The 17412-nt window shown below is 43.9% G+C and overlaps 2 protein-coding genes across 2 annotated transcripts in view; one reads left to right on the forward strand and one right to left on the reverse strand.

The window, feature by feature from the left end:
* Positions 1–3966, reverse strand: part of LOC124787966 (mRNA turnover protein 4 homolog) — a 33233-nt gene extending 29267 nt beyond the window's left edge. Inside the window, exons 1-2 of the mRNA XM_047254975.1 lie at positions 3806–3966; positions 2087–2249 (exon numbers count right to left, since the gene is read on the reverse strand). Of these exons, the coding sequence (XP_047110931.1) occupies positions 2087–2249; positions 3806–3833 (191 nt within the window). The 5' untranslated portion in view covers positions 3834–3966. The remainder of the gene's footprint in view (positions 1–2086; positions 2250–3805) is intronic.
* Positions 3967–4670: 704 nt separating this feature from the next.
* Positions 4671–17412, forward strand: part of LOC124797807 (glutamine--fructose-6-phosphate aminotransferase [isomerizing] 1-like) — a 154854-nt gene continuing 142112 nt past the window's right edge. The window contains 1 exon segment of the mRNA XM_047260828.1: positions 4671–4812. Coding sequence (XP_047116784.1) covers positions 4806–4812 — 7 coding nt within the window. The 5' untranslated portion in view covers positions 4671–4805.

Genomic DNA, 17412 nt, shown 5'->3' on the forward strand with positions numbered 1-17412 from the left:
TGGTAAGATCATACACACACACACGAACCTGAGAGCCATGGTCTGGGGCGACTTCGGCCTGTGGCTTGTGTTGGGTATCTGATCTGTGGATTCCCGGGGAAAATGTTTCCAAGAGGGAGCCCTATCACTGGTAGATGCTGGAGGAGTGGTTCCCGAAGACAGTGCCACAGAAATTATCTAAGGGGAGGGCCTATTGCCTCCACAGTCAAGTTTATGTTATGCACCTACTGGACGTCAATGTCAAGGAATTAAATACAGAAGGTACTACTTACTGACTACCTGACCACAGTAATGGCCAAGGAAGGTTTCACTGAAACTGAATACAAACCATCATATTTTCCCAACTTCAAAATATGTGACCTTCAGTTCCGCGATTTTGCATTCCTTGAGCTGGTTGGCACACTTCAGGGATTGTGGAGTGGTCATTCCTGCAACTGACACAAGCCGGTTGTAGCACACAGGATGAATTCTCGTGATGTGTCCAGCCATGTCTCCACCAATCAAACTGTATGTACACCAGGAAGATATATACTCAACATGTTGGCATTTAAAACCATGCACCACAGATGGGAAATACGAGGCTTCAAATCACAGTGTTAACACACGACTTTTAGCTTTACTGGAACCAAATCCCCCTCAAAAATGAGGATGAATATACCAGTGTATACCTTGTTGGCTGGCAGGCCTTGATAGACATTATGTACCAAGTGGATTCTTCATCTCTGCAAGTGTTTGTGTAGTTCATCTGTCTGCAATATTAAGAGGTGACTAATCATTTACCCTTATAAGACACTGAGGTTCTTCCAGGGTTTGATTGTAACAGGTACATCACCATACCGTTTACAACAGCACAACGCCTGGAACTGGGCTGGATAGGTCGTCTTATGATATAACCATTTTGTAGCTTGCTAAAGGAAGACAATACACCAACGACATTTTCAACATTCTCCACAATAAACTTTGGTTTAGTGGAGAGAAAGGATCCTTCATCCGTCTGGGTGCAAACCAGGAATTGAGTGGACAAACTGGCTGCAAGTTGATTGGTTTTGCTTCCCTCAAATGGTTTAGCTAAGGGGAAAGCTCCTAGGGTCATAATAATCAGCACTAAATTGCGGTCTGTCACAGGAGACTCCCAAGCTCTTGCGACCACCTACAGATAACTCTGGCTGTTTTATGACGCAAAATATCCGCCACGGCAGCCCCTACTCTGAATGAGAGCTCCCTTCTTGGGTGCCACCAAGCCAGCGCGAAGCCTACCTGGTGTGATGACCAGTACCCCCAAACAGACTAGCATGTACACCTCAAGCTGCATGGTGGTATGGCAACTCAGGCATAACTAGTGTGATCCCTGTGGTATCTGGGCTATTACCGTATGGGTTCTTGATGACACGGTCACATGGTCTAGCTACCGCAATGAGCATTTGGTGACTTTCCCACACAGATTGTTCCAAAAATTTTCAGTCAAACTCAGATGTGGACAGACCATAATAACCAAAATATAGGGTGTAAAGTAAGAAATCAAAGAGGGAGAAGCCAGAATTGACATCATACAAGTGAGCTTTTGTCTGTAGGGTCTCTGCACTAGAGGAAAGTGTACAAAGATTTTGCAGAACTATGCAAAATCAGACAAAGACCACCACTACTAATGTTTATGTCAATAAAGCAAAGCCTGTTTAGTGACAAAAATACATTTTCTCACAGTCACAAAGACAGAATTAAAATACCTTCAATACTGACTATCACACTTCTGTAAGATCCATGGCAATCAGACAATAAACAACATCTTCTACTAGATAAATTTAGAAATAACAAGATACAAACAACTTTCTAGACCTCAAAATTTACTACAAGAGAGCCACATCAAACAAAACACTCCAAAAGCTCTCTTCCCAGACGCCAAATTTCAAATACACCACCTATACACAATATCAGATGCCGCAACATCATTATGACCCAGAGTCTAACCAATAGCCTACACTGAACACTTCAACTGACCCCTAATCAATTAGGCTTACTTAAACTTTCGGCGCTAATTGATGAGACACCAACAGAACAATACATCTTGATACAGAACACACTTTATTACCTGCTGTGTCTCCATTCACTGCGCAAGTCCTTCAGTTTGGCATTCCTCATATTTTGTACTGAAAAGACAAATATTCTTGAATAGTTTTCAATGCATCTTCTGATTTCATCAACAAGCTGCTGTTTAAACTGCAGATCCTTTTTAGTTGTTTTCGTCAATGAAACTGCAACATAAAACCATTTACATGAAATTCTGCACAAATGGTACGGACTTACTAACATGAAGATGATAACAACGTTATCATTCTTTTTCTTTTGCCTTTGTCCCACATCTACAATGGGTCAATGTGGTTATTAATGGATTTGGCATAGTTCATTTAAGAGCTGGCTGGATACACTTCATATGGCAACCCTGTTACATCCCCCACCCCCACCCCCCCCCCCATGACTGAATGTGTCTACCCCAACTGTCTGCATGGAGCGTTATTCATGTGAAAGTTTCCTAAATGTTTACGAATCGTGTCACCAAGGTACCAGCACAGTATACACACAGTCTAACATGGGTAACTGCATAAAAAAATCATCCACGATGGCGGCACACTGACCCTCATCGCAAATCTGTTGAATGGATTTGATTCAGAGCCAGTGCACCTCCGCCCCAGAAGCAGCGTTTTAACATGCACGGCTACTTCGGTGGATAACAATATTATTAAAGTCAGTGCCATGATCATCTGCGGAAAGTCATAAGATATTCCTGTAAGAAACAATTGAAGTTTTTCTTCTGGTTTGTAAGTCCATTACCATGCCTGACCCTAACAGACAGCAAAATAATATTCTATACTAATGCAACCACTCTAGAGTTCAAAACAATGTCTTTGGGCATTGTAATTTCATATTAATGAGACATAAACCAAAGGCCAGTATACGTCCAGTCACACAAAGTAACTTAAGAAAACAGAAGACTGTCTAAGCTGGGATGACCAGAGTCCGAGGACTTGACAAGCAGTCAAAGACATGAAAACAACTTCATGACACTACTACGTAAAACAGTAAACTAGACCAGCATTAAACTTAAATCATTATCTTCCCAACAACATGCCCAAGAGTGTAGAAGTTGCGCCACATTCGTAGGAAATCTAACACACATATAAATGGTTCTGGAATTACCACTGGTATTACTTCAACAACAAATTTGTTTGTGTCATGTGATATTCTAACCAGAACTGTTGCTATCATTATCATACCTACTCATTTCATAGTGACTACTCAATCTTTTGACTTAGGACACATACTGGCCACTGTTGGGAATAGCCCGTAACATAATTCTCTATTACCTCAACAAACGATCTGTAAAAATAGCTATTATAAAAGTAAATGAATGAGAACGATATTCTGCATTCGGACACCGAAGTGCTGCATAAAGCTGGATGTTGTCAAAAAGGACACACACTAAAACGTAAAATATATGAACGAAGAAGAAAAGGGGGTGGCGAACAATGATAAGAAAAAACGTGGTAAGTTAAAAACACTTTTTCCTTCGGCCATACGACTACTACAACATTTATAAATAAGGAACAGCCATCAGAATATTCAAGACACGTGCTCTTCGTAGTAACATGGCTCTTTATTTTGTTTAGTCCGTTTCAGGTAATTTCCTCAGTGCGAGGTACTGGACGAGTGGACCACTTGGTATCATAAAATCATACTATAGTTTAGAAAAGTGACAACACGACGTTACTTTAAACGAAATCAATAAAATGACAAGCCGGCTAAGACATACCTTTTTTATCTCTTTTAGACTTTGGCATTTTGGCTACTATGAACACAGAAGAACAGCTGATATGTTAAAAAAAATTAACTCAAATATTCTGAAATCCTCACACGTGTATCCATCAACCACACCATGTGAAACTTTGTTTTCAGGTTGTTTTTTTTTTTTCTTTAAACAGCTTCTCCAAAATACTCACGCAGAAAGATATGCTTCGCCGCCAAAGTTTGCATTTGAAGGTTGTTAGGTGTCAGATAGCGGCTACTTTCCTCATTAACAAACGCGTATCATTTAGAAAATCCATAAGATGGGCAACCAGATATTATATTGAAGAAATCAATTTCACAATTACAACAAAACCCATTTTTGATAGAAAATACAGCATATGAAAGCAACTGACATTAATGCGGTTAGCACATCAGGTTTATAGTGTTCATTGCGTGATTAAAACTCGGTATTGTAGTCAGTTTTCTTCAACGAAGTACGTGCTTTTTGGAGTAGTTTTTTTTTTTACTTTGCAGCCACCAGTTCGAAACGTTCTTTCAGTAGCAAATTATACGAGCATCTTCTCTTGCAAGTTGATGATAGTTAAGGTACTGTGTGACGACATTGAATAATAATTTCGTTATCACCTTGAATGGTGATTTGTGTCAAAATCCAGAAAGTTTTACTAACTACAAAACAACATGAATGAATAGCATGGCACTCTTTCGAAATCATTTAACTGTCAAATGAAGATCGGGCAGTAGTTCTCTACTTAAAGAATTTTGATCAGGAGAAACAATGGTGGATCAGCGAGTTTATTACTCCTTACGTTCACTACAGATTAATCTCTCCCGTACTAATATCTTTGGTGGTGCTAGCAGACGACAAGTGAGAGTTTTTTTTTTCTCTGCTTCGCTGTACTGTCAATGTGGCTAAAATACGAAGGTTTGGTGGCAAGAGCCTCACTCCTGTGTGGACGTTGCATTGGAAGGGTGTGTGGATCAGACGTGGCAGTAACACCAGCATCATGTGTGGTGAGTTATATCGATAGATTGCAGGTATCAGTAATATAAGCGCTCTTGTTTCTCCTTACTTACTCTGAATGCTATGTTTAATAGGTTATTGCTTTCTTTTTTAGATGCAAGTTCGTCGCTGATGTAAACAATGTGATATGCCTTTGTTTGTGCCTAGAAAACTTGCCAGTTTTGTAGTGTTACGTATATTTTATGTTGTACAGCTGTAAAAGAAAGGAAAATGATAATTCATATCTGCCGACATTTGAGTGTCGTTACTAATATTTTAATTAATAATAAACTTTTTTCGTCGCAGTTAGTAGATTTCGTGTGCCCAGTTATATTATGGGTATTATTCTGTAGTATTTCTTATTTAGTATACTTCAGTGTACAAGTACTTCCTTACGGAAACAGAGACCGGTACTCTTATACATTAGTATACTATTTTCCCGTGTTCAGCATAATCCATTGTTGCGGTAGGGAGCTGAAGTTGCTAGTTGTGTTTCGTTCAGATGTTTGTACTTTTTCTTGTTAATCCAGATGAGTTGGCAATTTCTTAACCGAATCATAATCCCGTTAAGCGAAGCGTGAAGCTATTTCGCAGCACAGTCGAGCATAAAATGTGAAGTAAGTTAGTTATACAAGCCAAAATTTGACTTTCTATTATGAGAACCGAAATAAATGTCAGCACACGCCCTGGAGATAGACGCAGCGTTGTTGAGTATTAGATCACATAATTTCGAGAGATTTTCTTCCTTTATCAGATTATATGAGGGTAAAGCGTGACTGCGTCCAGTTCCCGCCAGGCCATTACCGATCATTTATAATTGTAATGACTTTAAAGTAGAATACCGAAAACAAATTTCTTGTAACTCTGGCGTCCCATGTATTCCAGCTCGGCATTTTGTTTTAGTAAATTGTTAATATTGTTGGATCTTACATCGTGAACTACACTTTCATGAAGAGGTAACGAAAAAAGTATACGGATTATACGTCACGTGAAAAGCTTCAATTGGAGATCTATCAATTCGTCTGGTGCAGCTTCAGGACCGCTGCTGAGTGTGCGTGATGACAGAATTGCTTAAATTACTAGAGTCGCATTCGCGAGGAGCAGCGTTCAAGTCCTCACCCGGACATCCAGAGTTAGGTTTTCTTAAATCATGCCAGGCGAATGTTGGGGCATTGCCTTGAAAATAACACCTCCGGTTTCCTGGTCCATTCGTACTCCATCTGAGTTAGTATCCCATGATTTTAATGATCTCGTTGTTGGTAAGGCGTTAAATTCTGATCTTGCTTTCTTTGAACACTGTAACCCAAACTGTATGAGTGTCACGAGGGGGATTTTCTCTTCGGAACATTAAAGCGTTTCTAAGAGTTCACTGCGGCTTCCCATAATATAGATTAAAACTGTCATTGTCAGCGGTTTGTCTTTTGCTCTTTTTTTATGTGGATGAGTAGAGACGCTTGTGTTTGATAAAAGTATCCGAAATCGCGCAGTCAGATGAACAACACTTCCTTCGGCAGCATAGTCATCTGACGTAAGCAAAGGACTTTCCGGAGAGATAGTCGGAGACTTGCAATAGCTGGTCTGTTGGCACGCGGTCAGGTGAATCCTGCGTGAAGTCCTGGTGCAGACATTTCTGATTTAGTTTTACAGTGGTTTTTCTCCCAGATCAGACCCTGCAAATATCCTCTTTTTCCCAACAAACTCACAGCAGATTTTCTGTACAAGTGAGTTAATTCTTTGTCGTGGATGGCGACGCTGTGAACAGACATTAAATCGTTTATTCAACAATGGATCAAAAAATATAGATGGAAGATGGAGTTTAGCCTGTTCAGGAAACGAGATGGAGCGACATTATGGCATAGAAGTGTTTACAGTATTTTCTGTAAGGTAACGAGCAAACATTTTCTTCGGACAAAGAAAAGGGAGATGTTTCCGCAACGTCGTGCGAACAACAAAGGTAACGCCTGCCCAAGCACGTATCAAGAGCTTAACATTTTCAAAATGTCAGATAGGTAGATTACCACTCGCTAAAACTGTGACTATGGTGATTAGCACACATCTAAACGGCAGCCCTAATTTTTGATAGGTTCTACCTTGAGCAAATACAATTTTTTCTTCGTTTCTGCACATACATGATTAGCTTACGTTACAGCTTCACCACTGGGTTTTTTATATGCTTTATATAAAATAACAGGAAAATTTCGCCTTGCTATCTGTAAATATATAATTTGCAAGCAAACACGGACACAACAGTGCGTTTCAACCTCACGATGAATATGACAGCTTTCGCCAACCTTGTTGACACCAGACGTCTGTCCTGTGGCTTCAGTGTATCAGAAATTTACTGTGACATTTGGCACCCTACAAAGCGCCTCTTCTCACTAAGTAATCTGAGAGAGCCTATGGTTTTGCTAATATCAAAAAGAGCGTAAAAATCACCTTATTGCAATCACTTATGAGTCAACATTAATTTAGTTACTGCCGCAATAAAAATGCTTGTATTTGTTTTCAGTGAGAGATGATGCAGATGCTGACTCAGTGATTTCGATTCAGGACCTGAATAGTTTCAGTGAATCGCTGCAAACATACACGAAGGATTCTACTTTGACGAAAAACCCCATTATCTTTGTCACAAGAAGTGGTGCAGCGCTTATTCTAACCTCGTTAGAAGAAGGCAGATGTAAAGTTTTCCGTTAAACTCTCAGTGCAAAATGAAAACAATTTTCACGGAAACACAGTAAACTTTAAATGTGAGGTTGTGGAATAGTAAGTGTTCCACCATATCTGTAAATCAATAAAGGAACTGCAGTTTCTACTCAAAAGATGTCAACGCTGAGCAGCTTTTTACCCCACTATTCCTAGTATCTCGTAGTTCATAAATATTGCTCTTACGGGAGCTAAATTTTCATGTCACAAACTGGCTGATACATCTTACTCATTGCAGCTGATGTTCTGAAATCCTGATTCAGCCTACCATTCGGAATATTTCATACAGCTGCTGATTGTGAAATCATATGTACACTATGCGATCGAAAGTATCCGGAAACCTGGCTGAAAATGACTCCATCGCTAGTGCTGGAATTCAATATGGTGTTGGCCCACCCTTAGCCTTGATGACAGCTTCCACTCTCGCAGGCATACGTTCAATCGGCTGCTGGAAGGTTTTTGGGGAATGGCAGCCCACTCTTCATGGAGTGCTGCACTGAGGTGAGGTATCAATGTCGGTCGGTGAGACATGGCACGAAGTCTTCTTTCCAAAACATCCCAAAGGTGTTCTATAGGATTCAGGTCAGGACTCTGTGCAGGCCAGTCCATTACAGGGATGTTATTGTCGTGTAACCACTCCACCACAGGCAGTGCATTATGAATAGGTGATCGATCGTGTTGAAAGATGCAGTCAACATCCCCGAATTTGCTCATCAACAGTGGGAAGCAAGAAGGCGCTTAAAACATCAATGTAGGCCAGTGCTGTGATAGTGCCACGCAAAACAACAAGGGGTGCAAGCTCTCTCCATGAAAAACACGATCACACTATAACACCACCACCTCCGAATTTTACTGTTGACTCCACACACGCTGGCAGATGACGTTAACCAGGCATTCGCCGTACCCACACCTGATATCGGATCGCCACATTGTGTACCGTTATTCGTCACTCCACACAACGTTTTTACACTGTTCAATCTTACAATATTTACGCTCCTTGCACCAAGTGAGGCATCGTTTGGCATTTACCGGCGTGATGTGTGGCTTATGAGCAGCTGCTCGACCATGAAATCCAAGTTTTCTCACCCCCTGTCTAACTGTCATAGTACTTGCAGTGGATCCTGATGCCGTTTGGAATTCCTATGTGATAGTCTGGATAGATGTCTGCCTATTACACATTACGACCGTCCTCAACTGTCGGCGGTCTATGTCAGTCAACAGACGAGGTCGGCCTGTACGCTTCTGTGCTGCAAGTGTCCCTTCACGTTTCCACTTCACTAACACATCAGAAACAGTGGACCTAGGAATGTTTAGGAGTGTGGAAATCTCGCATACAGACGTCTGAAACAAGTGACACCCAGTCACCTGAGTTCCGCGGAGCGCCCCATTCTCTCTCACGATGTCTAATGACTACTGAGGTCGCTGATATGGAGTAGGTGGTAACAGAATGCACCTAATATGAAAAATGTGTTTTCGGGGTTGTCCGGATACTTTTGATCACATAGTGTGTGTCTCATAAGTCTAGGCGAAGCATAGAACGATGTTCACGGTCCAGTCACATTCTACATCCATACTCCGCAAGCCACCTGACGGTGTGTGAACCGCGCCAGTGTTCGACGTTAACGTGCAATAACCACTGACAGAAGGCAGAGCTGGCAGCACTAGCAGTGGAGGGTATGTATAGTGTGTCGGGGGAGACGAGAAAAACCGTGCAGTCGTTATCATAATGCAGAAACAGTGATTTGCCTATGTCAAAAAGTACACGATCATTGACTTTTTGGCCAAGGCTGGAAGCATTTCCTAAACGACTAAGTTTGCAAACTGTTCGTGTGCCATTGTGGTTAAAGTGCACCGTGCATGGCAAAATGGCACTATCCAAATCCAGTATCGAGGCAACTGTGGTTCACCATGGGCCACAGATGACAGGGGTGAGCGACGGCTGTGGAAATGTGTGCGGGTGAACAAATGGTTCAAATGGCTCTGAGCACTATGGGACTTAACATCTATGGTCATCAGTCCACTAGAACTTAGAACTACTTAAACCTAACTAACCTAAGGACAGCACACAACACCCAGTCATCACGAGGCGCGGGTGAACGGATGTGCAACTGTTCAACAACTGACTGCGAAGATGAACTAAGGTGCTGCCACCAGTGTCTCATCAACACGACTGTTCAGCGAACGTTGATGCATATGGAGCTCGGCAGCAGTCGCCTGGCGTCCACTGAGTAGCGACAGATGGCCTCTTCAGATGAATCGCGTTTTACGCTCCATCGGACAGATGACCGTATGTTTGTACGGTCCTGCTACCATCGTCGGAAGGATCCGGGCCGCAGGAGGGAGCTTTACGGTCTCGAGAATGTTTTTGTGGCATTCTTTGGGTGACACCGTCGTTCTCGAAGGCAAAATGAATCAACACAAGTTTGCATCTATTCTTGGCGACCATGTCCACCCCTACATGCAATTTGTTATCTTCTCGGTGCGATGTTATCTGCTAGCAGGACAGTGCAACGTGTCACCACAAGCAGTGTACGTGCATGGTAGGAAGAGCACCAGGATGAGTTTATCGTATTTCCCTGGCCAACAAACTTTCCGGATTTAAACCCAATATAGGATCTTTAGGACCACCTCGATCGGGTTGTACGCGCCATGGATACTCAGCCGAGAAAACGTAGCGTAGCTGGCCTGGCACTGGAGTCAGGATGGCTCCACATGCCTGTCGGTACCTTCCAGAACCTTACTGACTCTGTTCCTGCCTGTTCGCGCTGCAAAAGATGATTATTCAGGCTTCTGAGTGGTGGTCACAACAGTGTGACTGGACATTGTAAATGGTCTCGATTCTTTCAGCTGTCCGGGCACGCTTCCCAGCCATATCAAAACCTCCATATGTCAGTGTTCCCTTTCCTATATCGTAGTCTTATGAACGTCTCTCTTTAAGCTCGCAACATTGCTTAATTCCCGTTCAGGGAAAATTATAAGACTGCAAAGGATTGAGACCATTTATATTGTCGTACGCCTCGTCTCAGCTTATGATACTTACATATGATTTGACGATTAGCAGTTGAAGGAAATATTATTCCAAGTTATTCGCTGAATGCGAAGTCAGCTGCAGTGGGTATAGTTGTATTACCCAGTTGTGACATGTGAAAATTTGCCTGCAGTAAGGGTTTAAAGTTCATGAACAGCGAGATAATTGGAAATGGTGGGTAAAGAAACAGCTCAGCGTTGGCATTTTTTAAGAAGATTCTCGGCAATTCCTTTATCGATTCAGAGATATCAAGGACCAGTTACTGTTCCTTCAACCGCGCATTTAAAGTTTACTACGTTTTCGTGAAAACTCCTTTCATCTTGAGACTGTGATTTCAGTGGGAAACTTTGCTTTCTCTGCCTTCTTTTAACGATGTTAGAATAGACGGTGCATCACTTCTGACGAAGACAAGGATTATTTTTTTGAAAAAGAAGATTCATTCCTATATTTGTTCACAGAGATTCATTGAAACAATGCAGTTTTGAACCGTAATCAATGAGTGAGCATCTCGCCTCATCTCTCATGGAAAAGCACGCCAGTGTTATTGTTGTGGCACTAGCGAAATTAATGTTGACGCACAAGACACTGCAGCGAGATGGTTTTTACGCTAGTTTTAACTTTAACAGAACAATAGGCTGTTTCAGATTACCTGGTGAGGAAGAGAGGGTTTATGGCACATAGCAGTTGGGTAATACTTCTGTAACGATTGCAACTGATGCCATGAAATTTGCATTCAGCGAATTATGTGGAATAATATTTCGTACAGCTGCTGATCGTCAAATCATATGAAATAGTTTCTCTTGATAATTTTAGTACAAAGAAGGCTCCTCGAGGATAAACGCAGATACAAATGGGATCAAATTAAAGAAAATAAAAAGAAAGCGATTTTTGAGGATTCATAAATTTATAGTGATTTCGTTCCATTTGCTATGCTCCAAAAGTACAGTTAAATTGTCTTCCACGTTTTTCGTGCCTTGTTACTGGTCAGAGTTTCCCAAATATTCCCATCTTTCATAACGTCTCTATATGATAACACATCGTGCCGAATTTAAAGAAAAGGAAACTGCTAGGCGAAGTTTTGCCGATGTTTCAGACTCATAAGCCCCTGTGTCCCAACCATTTCTGGGCTGTTTGAATCTGAAAGAATTAACTTTTCGATCTGTCGAGTTACTTCGTGACACAATTTCTATCTGAGCCGACACAGGAAAATAGACCATATCTGTGCCATGAATTGTTCAGATCATAAGGAAATGTTAACGATATTTTTTTTATACGCTCCTGCAGTTAACAGTGAAGGGTAGCTTATTTTGTTGATGTGCTACTGTCTTTGCCCACACTGGTTTATCTGCAGCGACAGCGTTATCTTCGGTCATCATTTGTGTGTTCTGTTCGATGTCACTGGGAATCGTCTTTGACTAATATGAGCCTTTTAAAAGCAACGATTGTTGTAATAGTTTACCACAGATTCGAAACTAATCAACTCGTGGAACTACCTTCTTGCTCTAAGGAGCGCCTGCACGTGACCCAAGGAGTACAGCGCATCTCTGGCAGCTGCGGAATCTGTCTTGTCTGAAGAAGAGACGTGAAAGGCAGGTGGAACAGCTACAGCAGCCGTGCTTTATTTCAGCACTGGCACGGCTATTGTAAAGACAGACGTACGCTGACGCAGCAGTGACGGCGCACGGAGATGTGGCTGCGTGAACTGTCTTCGCCGAGGCTGGCAGCGTTGGACAACGCTAGGCATATTTTTCAAAAATGATGGTGTTCGGCGTCTGACTTACGGAACCCATTGTATATCTTCAAGTTGTCATAGTTGGTCGCGGTTAGGCAAGTTTCGCGCTATAAGATGGCGAATGTACACTACTGGCCATTAGGATTGCTACACCACAAAGATGACGTGCTACAGACGCGAAATTTAACCGACATGAAGAAGATGCTGTCATATGCAAATGATTAGCTTTTCAGAGCATTCACACAAGGCTGGCACCGGTGATGACACCTACAACGTGCTAACATGAGGAAAGTTTCCAACCGATTTCTCATACACAAACAGCAGTTGACCGGCGTTGCCTGGTGAAACGTTGTTGTGATGGATGCCTCGTGTGAGGAGGAGAAATGCGTACCATCACGTTTCGACTTTGATAAAGGTCGGATTATTGCTTATCGCGATTGCGGTTTATCTTATCTTGGCATTGCTGCTCGCGTTGGTCGAGATCCAATGACTGTTAGCAGAATACGGAATCGGTGGTTTCAGGAGGGTAATAAGGAACGCCGTGCTGGATCCCAACGGCCCCGCAACACTAGCAGCCGAGATGACAGGCATCTTATCCGCTTGACTGTAACGGATCGTGCAGCCACGTCTCGATCTCTGAGTCAACAGATGGGGAAGTTTGCAAGACAACAACCATCTGCACGAACAGTTCGACGACGTTTGCAGCAGCATGGACTATCAGCTGAGAGACCATGGCTGCGGTTACCCTTGGCGCTGCATCACAGACAGGAGCGCCTGCGATGGTGTACTCAACGGCGAACCTGGGTGCACGAATGGCAAAACGTCATTTTTTCGGATGAATCCAGGTTCTGTTTACAGCATCATGATGGTCGCAACCGTGTTTGGCGACATCGCGGTGAACGCACACTGGAAGCGTGCATGCGTCGTCGCCATACTGGCGTATCACCCGGCGTGATGGTATGGAGTGCCATTGGTTACACATCTCGGTCACCTCTTGTTCGCATTGACGGCGCTTTGGACAGTGGACGTTACATTTCAGATGTGTTACGACCCGTGGCTCTACCCTTCATTCGATCCCTGCGAAACCCTACATTTCAGCAGGATAATGCACGACCGCATTTTGTAGGTCCTGTACGGGCCTTTCTGGATACGGAAAATGTTCGACTGCTGCCCTGGCCAGCACATTCTCCAGATCTCTCACCAAATGAAAACATCTGGTCAATGGTGGCCGAGCAACTGGCTCGTCAGAATACGCCAGTCACTACTCTTGATGAACTGTGGTATCGTGTTGAAGCTGCATGGGCAGCTGTACCTTTACACGCCATCCAAGCTCTGTTTGACTCAATGCCCAGGCGTATCAAGGCCGTTATTACGGCCAAAGGTGGCGGTTCTGGGTACTGATTTCTCAGGATCTATGCACCCAAATTGCGTGAAAATGCAATCACATGTCAGTTCTAGTATAATATATTTGTCCAATGAATACCCGTTTATCATCTGCATTTCTTCTTGGTGTAACAATTTTGATGTCCAGTAGTGTATTTCAATTACGAATTAGCGTCAACCCACGTCAACAGTGCTGTCATAGGCAAGTTAAGCAATCTGTGGATCTTCTTAAATGTCAGTGAGCCTGGCCATAGAGCACATCCGACCTCATGTGTTGATTAGCACTGGGTACAAACAAAGGATGTCGTGTATCTGTCATTGGATCGGAAATGTATTTCATCAGAAGAGAGTACCGTCTAATACGTGCCGGGATTCTTCGAACAACATTGTGCTCGTGAGTACACTGATGTGCATCTCTTGGAAACAACTGTTCATCTATTGAAACAACAGCGGGAATACAGGTGGGTAACGCCTTCGACAGGCAAACACCCATTCATTTTCGAGGCGCGATTGAAACGAGAGATCGCTTTGCGTGGCAGTTTAAACCATCGGTGGGCTGGGCTGCGCCAAGAAACTCGAAAGGCGGCGTATGCAGAAAGACAACATACACTGTAAACAACTAGCACCGCCATACGCCCAAGAGTGACCAATGTCAAGCATTATCGATAGTGAAATATTCACAAACAACGGGTAAGCAAGTTAGCGCGAACTCTGTCCTTCTGTTGTTTGACCAGCAAGAGAGCACGTTTTTAAGTAAAATTTAAGCAAAAACTTCCGTCTCTGTCTGATATAACGACATAGAGACTCTGGCATGCACTTGAAGCTGCTATGGTGTTATTGAAAAAGCGCTTCAGTTTACTAAACAAGTGATTGTATAAAAATAGATGGAGGTTTTTGTTTAAATTCTGCTTCGAATCCTGCTCAGTGGTGCACGAAGTACACTCAGCCACTCAGGTAAAATGTCTTGCGGGATATACAGTGGCGGCAAAAATGCGAGACCCTCAATAACGGTGTTCGATGCCACCAGGGTATACTATGTGCGTACTGAGGGGCCGTAGTGTTGTGATTCGTTTGTCACAGTCATCGCCCATCAGATGGCGCTATGGAGGCTTGTCTGTGCGCCCTCTGTTTTGAGTCTGCAGGCAGTAACTGTGCTGAGTATCGAGGTGAAAAGTTTTGTGCAACACTCATTCTATGGTACAATAATGCCCCGACGACGAGTACGTGCTCCTATTAAGCAATTTCAGCCGTTTGAGCGGGGTCATATTGAGGGCCTGCGGGAAGATATATATATGGCTCAAATGGCTCTGAGCACTATGGGACTTAACATGTGAGGTCACCAGTCCCCTAGACTTAGAACTACTTAAACCTAACTAACCTAAGGACATCACACACAGCCATGCCCGAGGCAGGATTCGAACCTGCGACCGTAGCGGTCGCGCGGTTCCAGACGGAAGCGCCCAGAACCGCTCGGCCTCAGCGGTCGGCTATGGACATATCGACGGGTTGCTGCACATGTCGGGCACAATGTATCGGTGGTGTGTCGCTTCTTTCAGCAATGCTCTGTGGAACATTCCCACATCGATAGACCAGGTTCTACACGTCCAGAGAGTACACACGTCAAGGTCGAAGCATTATGAGGACAGCAGTGGACGACCGAACACCATCGGAGAAAGAAATCAGGACACTTGTTGTAACTGATCTGTTACCAAGGACCACGACCACTGGGAACCGCCTGCTTGCAGCAGTACTTGTGAGATCACATGTGGCTCTGGCCAGATTACCGAGACATCGCCAAGCACGGCTATTCTGGAGTCATGAAAAAACCCTCACTTACAACTCGCGATCACATTTGGCGTTTCTGCGGAGTAAAGTAACAAGTGCCCATTACATTTCACAAGTTGTTATCCTCGTGCTACTGCCATTTCTTTGACGGGAGGGTGATGTGCTTTATCAACAGGACAACGCACGTAACCATATGGGTGCGGCGACGCAAAGTGCTCTTCGTAGTGTACAGCTGCTTTGGCCTCTAAGATAACCAGATCTGTCACCAACTGAACACGTAAGGGACACGATGAAGCAGGAACTTACTCGTTCTCCAGAGGCAGCAAGAACCATTGCCGAATCGAACAAAAGATGCAAGGTGCTTTGGACACTCTATCGCCGGATGTCGTTCAACATCTTTACGACCGTTTGCATGCTAGTATACACGCCTACGTTGCAGTCGGAGGACAGGGGGTGGGGGTTGGTTTACACTGTGTATTGGTGCAACCTTTACTGTAAACGTGTTTCATTCTGTCTGCATTTGTTGTCATATACTCCTACAATTATAAACTACCTGTCTCATCACTTGTCAGTAAAATGGACGTGTCCTTGAGGTTGTTTAATTAAATGTAGAGAGAGAGAGAGAGAGAGAGAGAGAGAGAGAGAGAGAGAGAGAGAGAGAGGGAGGGGGGGGGGAATAATTGCTAATAGTCGAATGAACACAAGGAAATTGTCTGATCGTCAGCAATGAAGTTAGGTGCTGATCACTCACACATCAAAAAAAGGTTTGCATCATCTCGGTTCCGAGAGTTTCGGAACTTTACAGAAAATTGGAATAGAGATCAACATAAACATCATTTCCGCCTTTTTTATTGCTAATGAAAACCACACATTGCATGTTGTACCACCATACAGCGAGATCTTCAGAGGTGGTGGTCCAGATTGCTGTACACACCGGTACCTCTAATACCCAGTAGCACGTCCTCTTGCATTGATGCATGCCTGTATTCGTCGTGGCATTATATCCACAAGTTCGTCAAGGCACTGTTGGTCCAGATTGTACCACTCCTCAACGGCGATTCGGCGTAGATGCCTCAGAGTGGTTGCTGGGTCACGTCGTCCATAAACAGCCCTTTTCAATCTATCCCAGGCATGTTTGATAGGGTTCATGTCTGGAGAACATGCTGGCCACCCTCGTCGAGCGATGTCGTGATCCTGAAGGAAGTCATTCACAATATGTGCACGATGTAGGTGCGAATTGTAGTCCATGAAGACAATGACTCGCCAGTATGCTGCCGATGTGGTTGCACAATGGGTTGGAGGATGGCATTCACGTATCGCACAGCCGTTTCGGCGCCTTCCATGACCACAAGCGGCGTACGTCGGCCTGACATAGTGCCACCCCAAAACAGCAGGGAAGCTCCACCTTGCTGCACTCGCTGGACAGCGTGTCTAAGGCGTTCATCCTGACCTGGTTGAAGACATATGCGACACTAATCTGTGAAGAGAACGTGATGCCAATCCTGAGCGGCCCCTTCGGCGTGTTGTTGGGCCCATCTGTACCTCGCTGCATGGTGTCGTGGTTGCAAAGATGGACCTCGCCAAGGACGTCGGAAGTGTCCTGTGGCTGCACGAAAAGAATTATTCTACATGGTGGTCTTGCTGTCAGGGTTCCTCCTAGCCATACTCCGTAGGTCACGGTCTTGCAATGGTAGCCCTCGGGCGGCCTGAGCGAGGCGTGTCATCGACAGTTCCTGTCTCTCTGTGTCTCCTCCATGTCCGAACAACATCGCTTTCGTTCACTCCGAGACGCCTTCCTGGCACAAAGTAACAATGCGGACGCGATCGAACCGCGGTATTGACCGTCTAGGCATGGTTGAACTACAGACAACACGAGCCGTGTACCTCCTTCCTGGTGGAATGACTGGAACTGATCGGCTGTCGGACCCCCTCCGTCTAATAGGCGCTGCTCATGCATGGTTGTTTACATCTTTGGGCGGG

This window comes from Schistocerca piceifrons, chromosome 1 (assembly GCF_021461385.2).
Source record: "Schistocerca piceifrons isolate TAMUIC-IGC-003096 chromosome 1, iqSchPice1.1, whole genome shotgun sequence".
Taxonomy (NCBI): Eukaryota; Metazoa; Arthropoda; class Insecta; order Orthoptera; family Acrididae; genus Schistocerca; species Schistocerca piceifrons.